The sequence below is a fragment of the Pteronotus mesoamericanus genome, unplaced genomic scaffold (genome assembly GCF_021234165.1).
Source record: "Pteronotus mesoamericanus isolate MK-2021 breed Mesoamerican mustached bat unplaced genomic scaffold, CSHL_Meso_final contig_94, whole genome shotgun sequence".
In the NCBI taxonomy this organism is placed as follows: Eukaryota; Metazoa; Chordata; class Mammalia; order Chiroptera; family Mormoopidae; genus Pteronotus; species Pteronotus mesoamericanus.
Window position 1 is genome coordinate 17,322,891 of NW_026555285.1, and position 16,283 is coordinate 17,339,173.

At 34.4% G+C, this 16,283-nt stretch overlaps 1 protein-coding gene across 3 annotated transcripts in view; it reads left to right on the forward strand.

Moving 5' to 3' along the window:
* TDRD3 (tudor domain containing 3) overlaps window positions 1–16,283 on the forward strand; it is a 157,465-nt gene that overhangs the window by 88,602 nt on the left and 52,580 nt on the right. For all 3 annotated transcript variants that reach the window (XM_054586408.1, XM_054586409.1, XM_054586410.1), the window contains exons 8-10: window positions 5,194–5,334; window positions 9,461–9,617; window positions 10,338–10,463. In XM_054586408.1, the coding sequence (XP_054442383.1) occupies window positions 5,194–5,334; window positions 9,461–9,617; window positions 10,338–10,463 (424 nt within the window). The remainder of the gene's footprint in view (window positions 1–5,193; window positions 5,335–9,460; window positions 9,618–10,337; window positions 10,464–16,283) is intronic.

Consider the following 16,283-nt stretch of genomic DNA (forward strand, 5'->3'; position numbering starts at 1 on the left):
TTTTCCCTATTCTAAGGCACATTTTAAAAATGATTTTTAATATTTCTGATATTTACATTTCACACAGTTTACATGAAATATATTTCTCTTTCCAAAATAACTATTAAAATTTTGGAGTTTCAGTAGAAGATATTGAGTATATATCAAATTCTTTATGACTATGGGAAAGTTGTTCTTTGGATTTACACTTTTCTTCAGCTTTTCCCTCAATATTTTGGTTGATGTGGTTATTGCTATCTACTTACTGGAATATAGTTAACATACTGTAATATATTTCATTTTTTAAAGTCATAATTGATCACATTGTATTTTCCCCTAAGTACTTGGTAAGTAAAGAGTCAGTTTTCTGAATCAGACTTAATGGAGGCTGAGAACTTGCCTGAGTTTACCCAGTGACAATTCTAGGACTAAACCTATGTGTATTAGAGTAGCAGATTATATTTATATTTATATATCTCTCTATATGGATAAATATACATACATACATATTTATATTTAATCTTTCCAATTAAATATATATTTAATCATCAAATATATAATCATTATATGTATCATTTAATACTATTTAATCATATTTAATTATTAAATATATATTTAATCATCAAAATCATATAACAATAATTGTTCTGAAAAGATGTTTTATGATCTTTCATTAAAACACTTGTATGGATTTGGCGAAATCTATTACAAGTGACTAAGTGATGATTTTCATTCTTATTTTTCCTTCATTCAGCAAGTATTTTTTTTTTTTTTTGAGAATCTACTGTATGCAGGAAGTATTTTAAATGCTTAGGTTAAATTAATGAACAAAGAGACAAAAGATCCCTACCCTTATCAAGCTTATATAATAGTAAGGGTGACAGACTTATACATAATAAGTCTATAAATTTATGCAGGTTAGAAGTTGGTAAGTGTGATGGAGAAAAAAGGAAAAGTAGACTGGATAGAGAGTTGGGAGCACCCTTTTCCGGGGGAGGGTACAATTTAAAAGAGGGTGCTCAAAAATAGAGAATTCTTTGTAATTTGTAATTCTTGTGTAGTTTACATACTAGTAAGGGCAGTAAATAATGTAAACATACTAAATAAGTAAATTGTAGATTTTAGTTTTAAATGTAGTAGTTTGATTAGGTCTCACTGTAGTGAGATTTGAGCTGACTTCAAAGAGATGAGAGAATTAGTTATGTGGTTATCTGAGAGTATCATTCTAGGGAGAAGGAACAGCTGTTGCAAAGGATCAAAAGTAGGAGTATATTTTCAAGGAATAGCAAGATGACCAGTGGAAGCAGGAAGAGCAAAGGGACAAGTAGTAGAATATAAAGTCAAGTGATAATGAGGTTCTGCTTATATAGGGCCCTGTAAGCTGCCTTAAAGACACTGGCCTTTATTCAGAGAGAAATGAAGAGGCTCTGGAGGATTTTCCACAGTAACATCAGCTGACCTTCATTTTTTTAATATATATTTTAGAGAGAGAGGAATAGAAAGAGGGAGAAGGAGTGGGGGGCGGGTAGAGAGAGAAGAGCGAAAGAGAGAGAAAGAGAAAGAAACTGATTTATTGTTACACTTATTTATGCATTCATTGGTTGTTTCTTGTACGTGCCTGACCAGGGATTGAACCTGCAACCTTGGCGTACTGGGATGACACTCTATCCAACTGAGCAACCTACATTTTAAAAGTCTTAATTCTGGCTGCTGTGTTCAGAACAGATTGTAGAGAAAGAGGATTGGAATCAGATAAGTTAGGAAATTATTGATGTAATCCAGGTGGAGAAAAGTGATGATGGTTTGAATGAAAATGGCAGCTGTGCAGGGGGTACTAAGTGGTCCAATTCTGGAATTTTGAAAATAGAGTTATCAGAATTTCTGACAGATTGAATGTGCCATGTGAGAGAAGAAGCAATGTCATGAATAACTCCAAGAGTTTTGCCTTTAGAAATTGGCAGGGTAGCCCTGGCTGCTGTGGCTCAGTGGTTTGAGTGCCAGCCTGCAAAAAAAAGGGTCACTGGTTTGGTTCCCAGTCAGGACACATGCCTGGGTTGTGGGCCAGGTCCCCAGTAGGAGGCACTCGAGAGGCAACCACACATTGATGTTTCTCTCCTTCTCTCTCTTCCTTCCCCTCTAAAAATAAAATAAATAAAATCTTTAGAGAAAAAGAAATCCTGGTATTTAAAGAAAAGGAATTGACAGGGTAAAGTTGATTAGCTTCAATTGGAGAAGACCAGTGTGGAAAAAGTTGGAAGGAGAAATATCTGGTGTTTTGTTTTGAACATATTAATATTGAAGTACCTAACAGACATCCCTGTGGTAACATTTGATAGGCAGTGAGACACAAGAGTATAGTTGAAGGGTGAACTTTGGAATGGATATATCCATTTGAAAGTTGTAGGTATATGGTTGATATTTAAAATCATGACTTAAATAAGATCACCAAAGGAATGAGTACTGATAAGGAAGAGAAAAGGGTAAGGAATGAATGCTGTGGCATTTCGACCTTACAGGTTGGATGAAGTTGAACCAGCCTAGGTATACCTGGTAAGATAGGATCAAAACAACATGCAGAAATTGTGTCAGGGAAGAAGGAGTGTTGAACTTATCAAAGACTCTTGAAAAAGTCATGTAAAGTGTGGCCTGAGAACTAATGTAGAATTGGGAAAGTCATACATTCCCTCCACACTATTCTTAACATTCATACAGGCAATGTTAAGATAAAGTGTGAGCGTACAGATTTCAGTGGTGGGTTGATGTAGTAAAAATCTGTTCAAGTTCGGTAGTGATTATTTTAGTTATTTATGTGAGGGTATAAGGAAGCAAGGCCAACCATGTCAGCGGGGGAGAGGCTGAGATGTTGAAAGCTTGAGCAGTGAGGAGAACGGGTGAAATACTGGTCTGAAAGACTGGGAGGGTGAATGGGCTAGAGAAATACAGGAAGATTTTTAGGCAGCATTAAAGGCCCACTTGAGTTTCATGGTCATGATGATCTCACAGATGCCTAATTCACATAATATGGACAAGACGGTGTAGCTCACAAAGGACATCAGTTGCCTTATGGATAATGTCTAAGTTGTGGTGTTTCTAGATATTTATATGTTTAGTGAGTAACAACTGTTTTAAAGTACTGAAAAATACTGAAAATACTATTCATCCTATTTCTCCCCATAAAATGGAAAGAAAAGAATAAGGAATGCAAATAAAATAATAAGGAAAGAATAATAATAAGGAAATAAGGAAATATAATAATAAGGAAATAAGGAAAGAAAAATAATAAGGAATAAAATAATAAGGAAAGAAAATAATAAACCAGAAGATGAGATTATTTCACTGGCACCAAAAGAAAAAATACTTTTGAAGTTACAGAATTTAAATTCCGGGAATATATTTAATTTGGAACAGGTCAGGCTCCAGACTTTTCAGGTAACTATGTTCAAATGTATAAAACAGTATTATTGCCATCTGTTATGAGTGTTTACTACATACCAGTTACTGAATTTATCACGCATGTCAATGATGTCATTTAATCCTCAAAATTTTCCAGGCAGGTACATTTTCTCATCTTTGTTTTAAGCATGAAAAATCTGAGGCTTGTGGAAGGAGGGCGCTAAATGACTTGTCTGAGGGCAGGAGCTCTATTTAGAATGTGGCTGAGCCAAGAATTAGTCCCCCCTGTGTCTAGCTCCAAAGCCTATGTTCTTTACTCTGTTGTCTCCCAGCCTGATAAACTTCATATCACATTAATATAAACTCACATTTTTCTTCATGGTTATACAAGTAATGACTATCGGGACATTCCATATCTGTTTTTTGCTGGGATTGCATAAACCAAAAATGAAAAGAATCCAGTAATATATCTTTAGTTTTTGAAGATGTTGTCTTACTTTTGATTTGAATTAAATTCAGATATTGTGGTGTATCAAACTTACTATGTTGTCTATTAATGCTTATCTAACATCATTTTTCTGTTTTTCAGGTTCTATTTCTTTATATTTTCATCTGATTCAAAATAATTCCTCAATGTTATATAAATTTTTATCTAGGATGTTTTCTTACTGTAATCATTTAAAAACACATTTTAAAATATTGATCATCTTTAATAAAAATCAAGTCTTGACTTCTTCCTCTTTTATTAGACCTATTGATTATAAAGATATTATGTAACTGATGCTTAATTTAATATAATACAAGTAACAACTGTGAGATGCTCTTACTTTTATTTTTTTTTAAAGCTTTTATGTACTGATTTTCAGAGAGAGGGGGAGGGAAAGAAAAAGAGAGTGAGAAAAGCATTGCTTGATTTCCTCTTACATGCCCCTAATGGTGACCTGGCCTACAATCCAGACTCATGCCCTGACTGGAACTGAACCAGCGACCTTTTGGTTCACAGGGTGGCACTCAGTTCATTGAGCCACACCAGCCAGGTGTGAGAGATGCTGTTAAATCAGGAATTTGTATTTTTCCAAATCAATGTTCCTTCTGCTGTAGTCTTTTCAGAATAGCTTTGATAAAACATAACTGAAATCAAATTTTCAAATTTGATTACACATAAAATTATTCAAATAAGTTAGGTAAAATAAGAAATATGGACTTTAAAATTTTCATATATGGTTGGTAAGACATAGCGTATGTAATTAATATGAATAATAAATTAGTAATGAAAATTTTAATCTATTGTTAAAATATATATTATTTTTTTACGTCGAAGGTTATATATTTATATTACTGGATTGTGGACATAATTATAACTGATTCTTGAACAGGTTTAATGCCTTACTGATGGTAGCCTTAGCATATAGCTGGGTTTGTAACCCAGGCCTCATGATATTGGTCAAGTATTTTACCCAAGAATTATTTTTGACACCCAATCTCCATTGTGCTAGTATTATTTAATTTTCTTCTCTGTCATTATCTACTTAATATATTCTACATCAATAATATCTACATCAATAATTCTGATGACTTGCCTTAGATGCTTAAAGATTATAATTATGTAATTATTTTATTGCTTTGCCTAGATTTGTGGGGGAAAAAAAGATTATGGCTAGTAGATATTTGTTTAAAAAATTAGCTATTTTTTCATGTACAATAATTAAGAAACTTTTAACTATTTCAGCTTTGCTAGATATTTTTAGTTGTATCTTAGCCTTTAGAACTGTTTTTAAATGCTATTTATTTACATCTCTGTTCTCTTTCTCTTATCTAAAGACCAAGACATTTGGAGGAGGTGGTGGTGGTGCTAGAAGTAATCTCAGCATGAGTGTTGCTGGCAACCGTAATAGGGAAATTCTACCGAAAGAGAAGTCCACCAAATCAGAGGGGAAACACGAGGGAGTCTATAGAGAACTGGTAAGGCTGAAGAACAAGCACAAAGTTAACGTGTTCTTTCTTTAATAGCCTTGATGATTTTTTATTCTTTCTTGCAACCATCTGTGGCTTCCAGTGTATTATGGATAGATGTTACAGTTCTAAAAAAGCTTTCATTAAGATTTGCAGTTTACTTGTGGAAAATTTGGTTTGAAAAATAATTTACTTGAAACTTCCATTTTATTTAAATTTACAATGTCTGAATAACATTTTTTGGAATGGATTGATAAAAACCATCAAATTATATTGAAGGCTTTCAATGGAAATTATATTCTAAAAGTTGGTGCATCAAAACGTAGTTATCTACCATTCCTGCATCTTTTCTCAAATTTGTCTCTGTTTTGTTTTGTTTTGTCTGGAAAAAAACATTTTGAAGTAAGTTCATGTATGCTATAGTCTCAATTGTAAAAATACCTGGCATTTTAAGATAAGAAGAGCCAATGTATTTCTAATATGCTGCAGTGTTCTTAGATATAACAGAACTGACAATAATTCATTTTCCTCTGTCTTTAAAGGTTGAATGACTTTGGATGATACTATCTGGAGGATACAGATTAATAAGATTAGCTTAAATAAAGGGGGTTTATTATCTCATATAACAAGAAATTCAGAGATAGATGGTTACAAAAGTTGATAAATTTAACAATATTGGGACTCTGGTGAGCATCTCTATGATTTATTGTTACAGTATTTAGTATTTTCTATACATTAAATCTCCATGCAAAAAGTTCAGAGTCAGGAAGGAAAGGGGCCTTTTCCCTTGGTGTTGGGGTCTATTTTATCAGATAAGAAAATATTTTTGAAATTCCCTGTAACTTTTATTTGTGTCTCATGGACTAAAAATAGGTTGGGTTTATAACTATGGGCAAGGCTTTCTTTTCCTTGAATATATGCCCATTTAACTCTTTGGGGGAAGAAAGTCAGGGTTTTAAGGATAATGTCAATACAGCAAGCTCAAAAAGACATAGTCCCTAACTCAAGAAGCTCTTAAACATTAGTAAATTGAAAATACTTCTGTGGGAATGTTTTTGCGTAGAATACCAGAGACTTGCACTTTGGGGTAATTGCAAATATTAAAAGCATATGATAGGAGTGATATCATAAAGATGGCAATATGGAAATTTCTAGGAATTGGCTTATCCACTGAAATAATTATTGAGCTGACAAGCACTGGCTGAAGTAACTATTTTATCACCATGGAGCCTAGTCAGACTCTTGCAGTATCCAGAGTAGTGATTGATGGAGAAGATGCCAATCATAGAGATAATAGGACAAAGACTTCAGGGAACACATAACACAAGGAATATAATTTTTGCAAAGGAAATTTGCAAAGTACCTAAACAAACTTAATACTGCAGTCTTTAACAAGTAACAATAGCAGTCCCTGAGGAGGGAGGAGAATCTGATTTCCAAAATTACTGCCATTGTAGTATTCAAAATGTCCAGGTCTCAACAAAAATTACAAAGCATGCACACACACACACACACACACACACACACACACAAATAAAACAAAAAATCCCCCCTCCGCAACCCAGGAAAAAGTGACTCAGTCATAGGAAAAAGAAACTGACAGAAATTATTCCTAAAGAAGCCCAGGCATTTGACTTACTAAATGAAGACTTTAGCTGTATTAAATATGTTCAGAGGACTGACGTGGGCCATTAACAATGAACTAAAAGAAATCATGAGAACAATATTTGAACCAGGAGGGAAAACCAGTGAAGAGAAAAATATTTTTTGAAGAGGTAGAAATTATATAAAAAAAGCAACCAAACAGCATTTATGGAGCTCAAAAATACATTAGCTGAAATTTTTAAAAAAAGTTATTAGGTTCAGCATCAGACTAGAGCAAGCAGAAGAAAGAGTCAATGTATTTTAATATATGGCCATTGAAATGACCCAGGGTAACATGCAGAAAGAGAAAAAGAATGAAGAAAATTGAGCTTAAAGGGCTTGTAGGGTGCTATCAAATGTACCAACATACACACAGTGGTAGTCCCAATAGGAGGAGAGAGAAAAGGACAGAAATAATACTTGAAGAAATAGTAGCCCCAAATTCTCAAATGTGATGATACAATGAATCTACAAATCCAAGAAACTTAACAAACTCCAAGATGATAAAGTCTAAGAGAGACACCACAACCAGACACATTATAATCATGTTGTTGAAAACTGAAGAGAGAAGTCTTAAAATCAGTGAAAGAAAAACAACTTGTCAAGAACAGGGAGGCTAAATAAGATAAACAGCTAATTTATCATTAGAAACTATGGAAATAAGAAAGCAGTGAGGTGATATATTGAAAGTAATGAAAGGAAAAATTGTTAACCAAGAATCCTATAACCGGGAAAACTGTTACTCAAAAATGAAGAGGATCATCAAAAGGATAACTTAAAATACTGGTGTCAATTTGAACATGCGTGAGTTATTCTGAAAGCTAGGTACAAAATTCTTTTGCAAGCTGGATGGTTTTCAAATCTGTATTTCAACAATTGATCAAGACTTGATTGGGGTGTCAGCTGATAGCTCCTTTAAGTAATTTTTTTATAATAGATGATATTATATGTTGAACTACGCCCTTCCCTAAAGATATACTGAAGTCCTAACCGCTAGTATCTTAAATGTGACTTTATTTGGACATAAGGTCTTTACAACAGTGGTATCAAGTTGAAAAGAGGGCATTAGAGCAGGTTCTAATTCAATATAACCCTAAACCAATCTTTTTATGAAGAAGGAAAATTTAGACACAGAGAGAGCCACACGTAGAGAGAAAAAGACCTGAAGACACATAGTGAAAGGATGGCCATGTGACTGGAATGATACATCTACAAGCCAAGGAATGCCAAGGATGGCTAGCAACAACAGATGCTAGAAAAGACAAGGAAGTTCTCCCCTAGAGCTGTCAGAGAGAGTGTGGTCCTGTCAACACCTTGAATGAAATTCAGTTAATGCAGATCTGAGCAACAAGAAAGCTAGAATAAGGTGTGCCAAGGTTGTGGATTAATTGATTATTAAAAGTTTGTTTTTGTTGTTAAGTTCTATGTATGGGACAGTTTTTTAATTAAACATTTACTTGGAAGATAATTAGGAGAGAGAAAGGTTAGGAAAGTTTGATTATTTTTTACATTCAGATAAGTTTTCAAATAAGAAAGATGAATTATAATTTTGATGCCCAGCCCTTTTTACATTTTCTTTAGCATATGTACAGCATGGATGAATATTTTCACTTATGTGTCAACTCTGATCTATTGACAGTAGCTAATGTGTTTAAAAAGGATTCTTTGTTCAGAAGGATACAGTCAGAATTTGGAAAAATTTACTGTGCTTTTTTTTTATCAGTGTCTGTATGGGTATTGGAGTAGCTGTCTGCAACATGCATGTCATGTATACCTTAAAGCCTATCTCTCTGAACTCCTAGATGTGGTAAAGTTGGCTATGTATTTTACAGCTGGCTATCACTGAAGGAATTTCTTCATGGGATATGTTTATGTTACTTAAACAGTTCTAGAGTTCTATTCAGGTCTAGATTTTTCAAGGAGATTTGGGTTCTGGCATTTGTAAAGTAGATTTTCCTATTCAGTGTACAGATTGCCAAAGCATAATAGAGAAAATATTGCTAATAAATGAACAGCAGAATGGTACAGCAATGGAGAGTAGAAAAACAAAGTAGAAAAAATGATGCTATCATTTTGTTAGCTTCATATTATTATTTTGCATTTTTGGACAGGTGCTATATAAATTATATTTCCTTTCTAGAATGGAGATGTATTAACCATGAAAAATTTTAATTAGGTAGTTTTCACTGTATATATTATTTTCAAAAGCCTTATTCTACATATCATAAATTGTTTTTTGTTTGTTTTGCATTTGTAATGGTACTTGTAAAATCAGAGGGTACACAAGGCACAACCCTACATATCATGCTGATTCTTCCTTGGCTATTTGTATGGAAAAAAAAACCCAACAAGTGAATGTTTTATTAATATGACATTTTTCCACAAACATATGATGCAATTTTTAGTTTAGAAAAACAATATATAATTAAAAATTTACACCTTGATTTATTCATTGATTATTGGTATATCTTTTTCTCTTCATTCCTTACAGGTTGATGAGAAGGCTCTGAAGCACATAACAGAAATGGGCTTTAGTAAGGAAGCATCGAGGCAAGCTCTCATGAATAATGGCAACAACTTAGAAGCAGCATTGAATGTACTTCTTAACAGCAATAAACAGAAACCTGTCACTGGTCCACCTCTGAGAGGTATAACTCATTAAGCAATATACCATATAGTACTGTTTGCTTTTCAGAGGAATATATGTTGTTGACAGAGGCTGGGTTTTTTTTTTGCTCTGAGGTCTATAACGATATTTACCATTGTGGTAAGTGTTTCCAGTTTTGCAACTGAAGAGATTTGTGCAGGCTCTTCTGCATCTCATTGCCTTCATCTTTATGTAGAATAGGTCTAATAATACCTTATTTAGCAGGGTTGATGTAATACAGAAAATATAAAGTGACTAGTTCTATTAATTATTTCTAGTACTATGTCACTTGTATAAATGACTAAAGAGCTTGCAAACTTTTTAAATTAACAAGAACATGACTATTTAGTGTTATTCTTTAATTGCTTAGTTGAATGTATTATGCAATTTTTAATTACAGAATCAAATGTATTATATGATTTTTTAAATCTTAATCCTATATTCTTTTAAAAATTAATAAAGAAAAATTTTATGAAAATGATTTTTTCTTTAAAAGATAATTTCTGTGAAAAAATTCAAGTTTCTAGATAGATCGTTTAGGTGATTAAAAATACTAATTAATACAGTCATTTAAAAATTTTTTATTATAAATGGTGTAGAATATACAGAAGAATTTGAAAAGAAATATATACAAAATCCTACTTAAGATGTCTCCTAATTATATTTTAGTGTTTTCTCCTTTTGTTTTTACATGTACAATATACATGTCTTACTTCTTAAGGGAAAGGAAAAGGCAGAGGAAGAATAAGACCTGAAGATGAGGAAGAACTGGGAAATACAAGGCCATCAGCACCAAGCACGTTATTTGATTTCTTGGAGTCTAAAATGGGAACTTTGAATGTGGAAGGTAGGCTAACTCAATGTAGATTTCTCTTTTAAAGACCAAACTTTATTTGTAATTGTACAAAAAGGTTTACTGGTGCAACTAACAATATGAACCTCTGTTCTGGGTGTTTATAAATTTCTTTAATTACAAATTTCATATTTGATAAAAGCACAGAGGAAAATTTTAGTGGTTACAATTTGAATATTAGATGGCAGCTTATTTTGCCCTCTCACTATATAATGGGTAATAATGTGAAACTCTTTTCCCCAGCTTTACTAGATGACAGCTTTAGCTATGGAAACACATCATTATGTTGGGAAAGTTCTAATTATATAATCTTATACAATTTATTTTGATTGTGAAGTTGGTCTATCTCTTTTTTTCCCCACATACTATATATCATATCAAAATATAAGGTCCTTCAATGTTATATACTTTGTAATATGATATATTCTAGCAATTAACATAAATACTGAAAAGAGAAATATGTTAAATGTATATCTTTTTCTCAAAGCATGGAATATGGTAAATATTTTCTAAAATAGTAAGTTTTCAAAATATGATTTCAAAAATGGAAAATATACTATTAAATTCTTTTTTCTCTTTAGATATATTTTGAGTCTATGAAAGCTCAGAGATTAAATGCTTTATAACAAATTTGAAGTGTCCAGATTTCATGAAAATAGCTTATTTGTTTCTAGATTATATAGGAAAGGCAATGTAATTGAGAAAACAAATATTTGATATGAATAGCATTACAAGCAAACACATGTAAGAGCAGTATTTTCTTGATTGTAAATTATAATGTATTGGTTTTCCATTGTTGTTTAACAAATGATCACAAAATCAGTGACTTAAAACAATGCAAATTTATCACCAGTGAGTCAGGCTGAGTCTAGGCCTCTGCTGGGGCTTCTGCTCAGTCTCACAGGCTGGAATGAGATTGCATTTGGGCTGTGACCTTGCCTGAGGCTTGAGATCCTCTTACAAATTCACAGGCTGTTAGCAAAACTCAGGTCTTTCTGGATGCAGTACTGAGGAGCTCTTTCAGCTGCTAAGGGCCCTCAGGTCCTCGCCATAGGACGCACTCCACAGGCAGTTCACATGCTTGCTTCTGCGAGATCATCTGGAGAGTCTCAGCTGCTGCTTCCAATTCCTCTGTCTTCCTGATATTTTTGTCCCAACCTTCATTTATACTGTCCTATTCAGAGCTCTTTTGATTTCCTTTTATCTTTCTGTCTCCCTACATCTGCTTTTTGTTCCTGTGCTATCTCCTAAATCTTAATGAGGTTGAGATTGAGGAAAGTGATTCTACTGTAAACTGTGGGCCTATAATATTCAGTTTTCACAGAAAGCATCTTAAACCAATAAAATGAACTAATATTAGCATCCTGCTTGAAAAAAGTATCAAAGTTAAGTAAGATACATGGTAAAAATACACTCAAAACTGAACTTTGTGTCAGAGAAATTTACTTCTCAGGGGACAGAAATTTATGAATACTCTGTTAATAGTGGATATTGTTTGAGTAGATTATGTTGTATTTATGTTACTGTTAATAATATGACAGAGTCAGCAAGAATGTGATAAAAATAGGGGCATTATAATAGTATTCTAGACCCTTGATTTTCGCAGGAAATATAGCCTGTGATCTTCATAAATTCCCAAATTCAAGAAATTAAATATATTTCTGATATTTGTACAGGCTCTTAAATTTTATACAAATTCACACGTTCCTATGATCATCCTATCCCAGAAATTACCCTCCTTCCCCTCCACTTTACATGAGAGTTTACTGACCTGCTTGATGACCATTGGTCTCAGAAAAGCAAATTTTTATTCTTTCCTAAAAGTACTGTGTGGGAAGGCCAGCTAACCAACATGAGAGATGGGGAGAAGGCTTCACAGAAGAGGTGACAAGTATGAGGGGTGTTGGGGGAAGGGGAGTCAACGCAGAGGGGGCTGTGGCTGTCCAGGCCTGGAGGCATCAGACCACCAGTTCCCTGTGCCTGTGAGGGTGTGGAGAGTGGGGATAGAAGGCCAGATACGGAAGTGGTAGGCTGGAGCCAGATCAAGAAAATTTTGTCCTAAGATTTTATTTTGTCCAGATGGCTGTGCAAAGCCATGAAAAGATTTTGGGCATGAAAGCAATGAGGTTTGTGTGGTGCTTTCAGGAAAAAAAAAAAAAATGTCCTCTGCCCGCAAGATAGAAAATGGGATTGGGACTGAAGGGAGACAACAATTGCATGTGTCGTGAGGAATCATTTATTCTGTAAATGTAGTGAGACAGAGGGTGCTATCATTTTTTTCCTGAATTTTAATCTTTTATTCTAGATAATTGATCATCACATGTACTTAAATTTTTAGAGATTTTCTCTTAGCATTAACTTTTTAAAAATTGTATCTTTAAATCAGAACTTAATGTAAATCTAATTGACACTTTTATAAATTTTCTGAGAAAAATAAGTTTGGATTACATTTGATGTGATAATGTAATGACAATGTCAACTTGAGACTATTCAATTGATCATTTTGTGATGGGGTTGTGTTCTAAAAGGCTCTTATAAATAGATTTTTAAAAATTTGGTTGTATATTTAGATATTATCGTTGCTGGCTAAATTATCAGGCCAACTCCAAAAGGTCAATTTTATGTTATGTACCCCAAGTTTATCGATGTGCCACTTCAGTAATACATAGCTGCCATTTAAAACAATGCCACTGGGAATATGTATTTTAAGTTTCATCTTGGGACAGAAGAAGTAGGTTTGATTATATCCATTATCATGGAAGAAATCTGGGTTGACCAGACGGAGAAAGGGATGACTTGAGGCAGTAGCTTTACTGCTTTAACTTTCTACATCTGAATAAAACCAGGGTAACCTTAGTTTGTTCTGAATGAGGAACAAGGGTATTATGAGAAAGGTGGACGGAGTAACTCTCTTAAATACAGACTCCTCTGCTGTCCCCTTGTTAGTGTGGCTTATTTTGTAAATTCAGTGCTTTTTGTCATTTTATGTATTTTAAATGAAATAAATACAGGAACTCATTTTAAGTTCTTTTATTCCTTAGTTCAGAGAATTCTGTAATCCCTCAAGAAGCATAATTATGTGATTCTCAGACTTTTTGGCTGGTGGGTAATAATTGAGAAGAGACCCTCTTAGCTAGTTGTATCTGTGACCTTTCTACTTTCAGCCTTGCCAGTCTGTCTCTTGTCGGACTCCTGAAGGCAGTAAGAAGTAATCCACCCCTTCCATTATCCTGCCATTTGTATACCGAGTTCTCCAAAGCGCCGACCACACTGGTCAGGCGGCCTCAGTTCCAAGGCTGCAGGCTTCACTGCACAGCAAGTGCCAGCGTCCTGTTAGGAGAAGAACAGACTTTCACTGCCCTGCTCCCTTCCTTTACTAGACAGGTTTTCCATTTTAGGTTTTGTCACTTTATCACCCTATTTCCTGGCACCAATTTCTAAATTTGTTTGCTTTAAGATGCAAGCCACAGAAATTCAAGAAAGCAAAAAGGGAATTTATTGGTTCAGTTAGCTGGAAAGTCTTTCTCTGGCTCTGAATTCTGCTTTTTTCTGTGTTGACAGACTGTCTTCATGTGGTAGCAAACAAAGATTGCCCAGGTAGCTCTAGGCATAGCATCAGGCCAACATATAAGACGGCATAATGACATATAAAGATCTGCAGTAAAAAGACTTATCTCGATTTTGCAAACCCATTTTTTTTTCTGGGAAAAGGTAAAATACCTTCATCATAAAATTGATTCCCCTAGCTTGATTGAGTCCCACTGGGGATGTTCCTTTCGTGTGTTTGGAGTGGCTGGAATAGAAGAAGTCCAAAGAGACTTGGGGAAAGAGCACACCACCGCTTGGTATCAAATCTCCATTCATAATATGGGGTAAAAGGTAATAAAAAAATGTTTCTCAGCAGCAAGCAAATGGTCCTTATACCTAGGAGATCAATTAGAAAAAGACTTTCCGTCTCCTTATGTCTCTGTCTACCACCTTCTTAGTCAGGAAGCACAGGGCATCTTAATTGACGCCATCAGGATTATTTATAAAGAGGAAGGTGGGGTTCCCCCCAACTGCCTGCCCCCTGAAAATAGGGCTCCATTATCAAAACAAGGGGAGATTTGAACAGGGTGCTGGGGCAGACAAATACAGTGCATTCTACTACTAACTTAACTCACAGTTCTTGTATTTACTAGTTGTAAGTCTTTGGGTAAGTTAGTAATCTCTTAAATTTTAATTTCTTCATTGGGAAATGGAGAAGTAGTAATAACACCTAAGTTATAGGATTGTTGATAAGATCAAATTAGATAACGCATATAAAGTGCTAAGCACAGTGCTTGACACATAGGCCTCCTCCATATAATTGTACTTGCTGCCACCACCACCATCACCATTATCATCGTCATCATCATGATTAGCGATTGAAGCAGCAGCAGCGTCTTCCATTTATCATCTCCACCCCCACTTCAGGTCCTCAAGCCTCCACTGACGCTGCAGAACTTTATCCCTTCACCCTCCATATTGCAGTCAGTGGTGTTTCAAATGCCAATTTGATCCCATTACCCCCTTGCTCAAAATAATTCACTGACTCTTCTCCCTGGCAGACTAAAATTCAGGCTGTTTACTATATATACTGTTTTTATGGAGTGGCATTACACTATTTCCTGTGAATTTTGTGACAAGTAGCATTTGGTTAACAGTACTGTCTAATTCCAAATTCTGCATAATATTCACAGGTAAATAATATATTTAGATGTTAGCAGATAAAATAGTAATGGTTGCTGGGTAATGAAGTTGCAGGCTTTTGATAGATGTCAGGTGGTGTTTTGGTTTTTATTTTTATTTTATTTTAATCAAGTTGTTTTTTATTGTTGTTCAAATACAGTTGTCTCCATTTTTCTCCCACCATTTTCCCCCACCTCACCCTCAATCCTTCCCCCCTTTGGCTTTGTCCATGGGTGCTTTATACATGGTCCTTGACCACCCTTCCTCTGCTTCTCCTGGCCATCCTCCCATTCCTCTTGTTACGGTCAAGCTTGGTCTTCATTTCAATGGCCCTGGTTCTATTTTGCTTGCTTGTTTGTCTTGTCGATTAGGTTCCACTCTTTTAATTAAGTTTTAAGTCAGTTTAAATGGTTTGGCTTATGGATTTACAGCTCAAATTTTGAAGACTGAAGAATAGGGACTACAGGAAGGAAATGTAATATGATGTTAATATCTTAATGGAAAGGCAGGAGGAAACTGATCGAGAGGAGAGAGAGAATATGTATGTGTTAAGCTAGCTATTTTTGTGAAGGGTCTCCTTAATAAAGGATCATCCATTATTGACTATTGTGTATATTTATATCTAATTGCATCAAACAGCATTATTCCTCATTTCATTGTGTAGCTGATTGTTTGAAATCAATCTTGGAGTGCCTTTTTGGAAGCCAGGGATTAATGGTTGTTGTGTGAGTAGTCCTAACCTGTAAGCACAACAGAGAGACTATGTAGCTATCCACATACCTGTCACTTTCTATACCTTCCTGTTTCTATGGCCTTCTCTGTCCTTGACTTTTTTTTTTGTGGGACTGATTTCTTTTTATCATTCCATTTTTTAAAGTGCAGATTTCCCCCAAATTTCTAGCTAGTGCTTTAAACTTAACTTGAATTAATTGTTTCCAGTTCTGTTTTGTAGATTTGTTACATTATCAGTGAGTAGTCTATGCTAGTGATACTTTGTGTCTGGTCACAAACAGGTACAAATTAGTGCTGAAACCTAGAGTAACCTTTCAGAAACTCTTTCAGCAATTTGATGTGCTTCAGCCTTTGTTACTGCATTTTATAAAG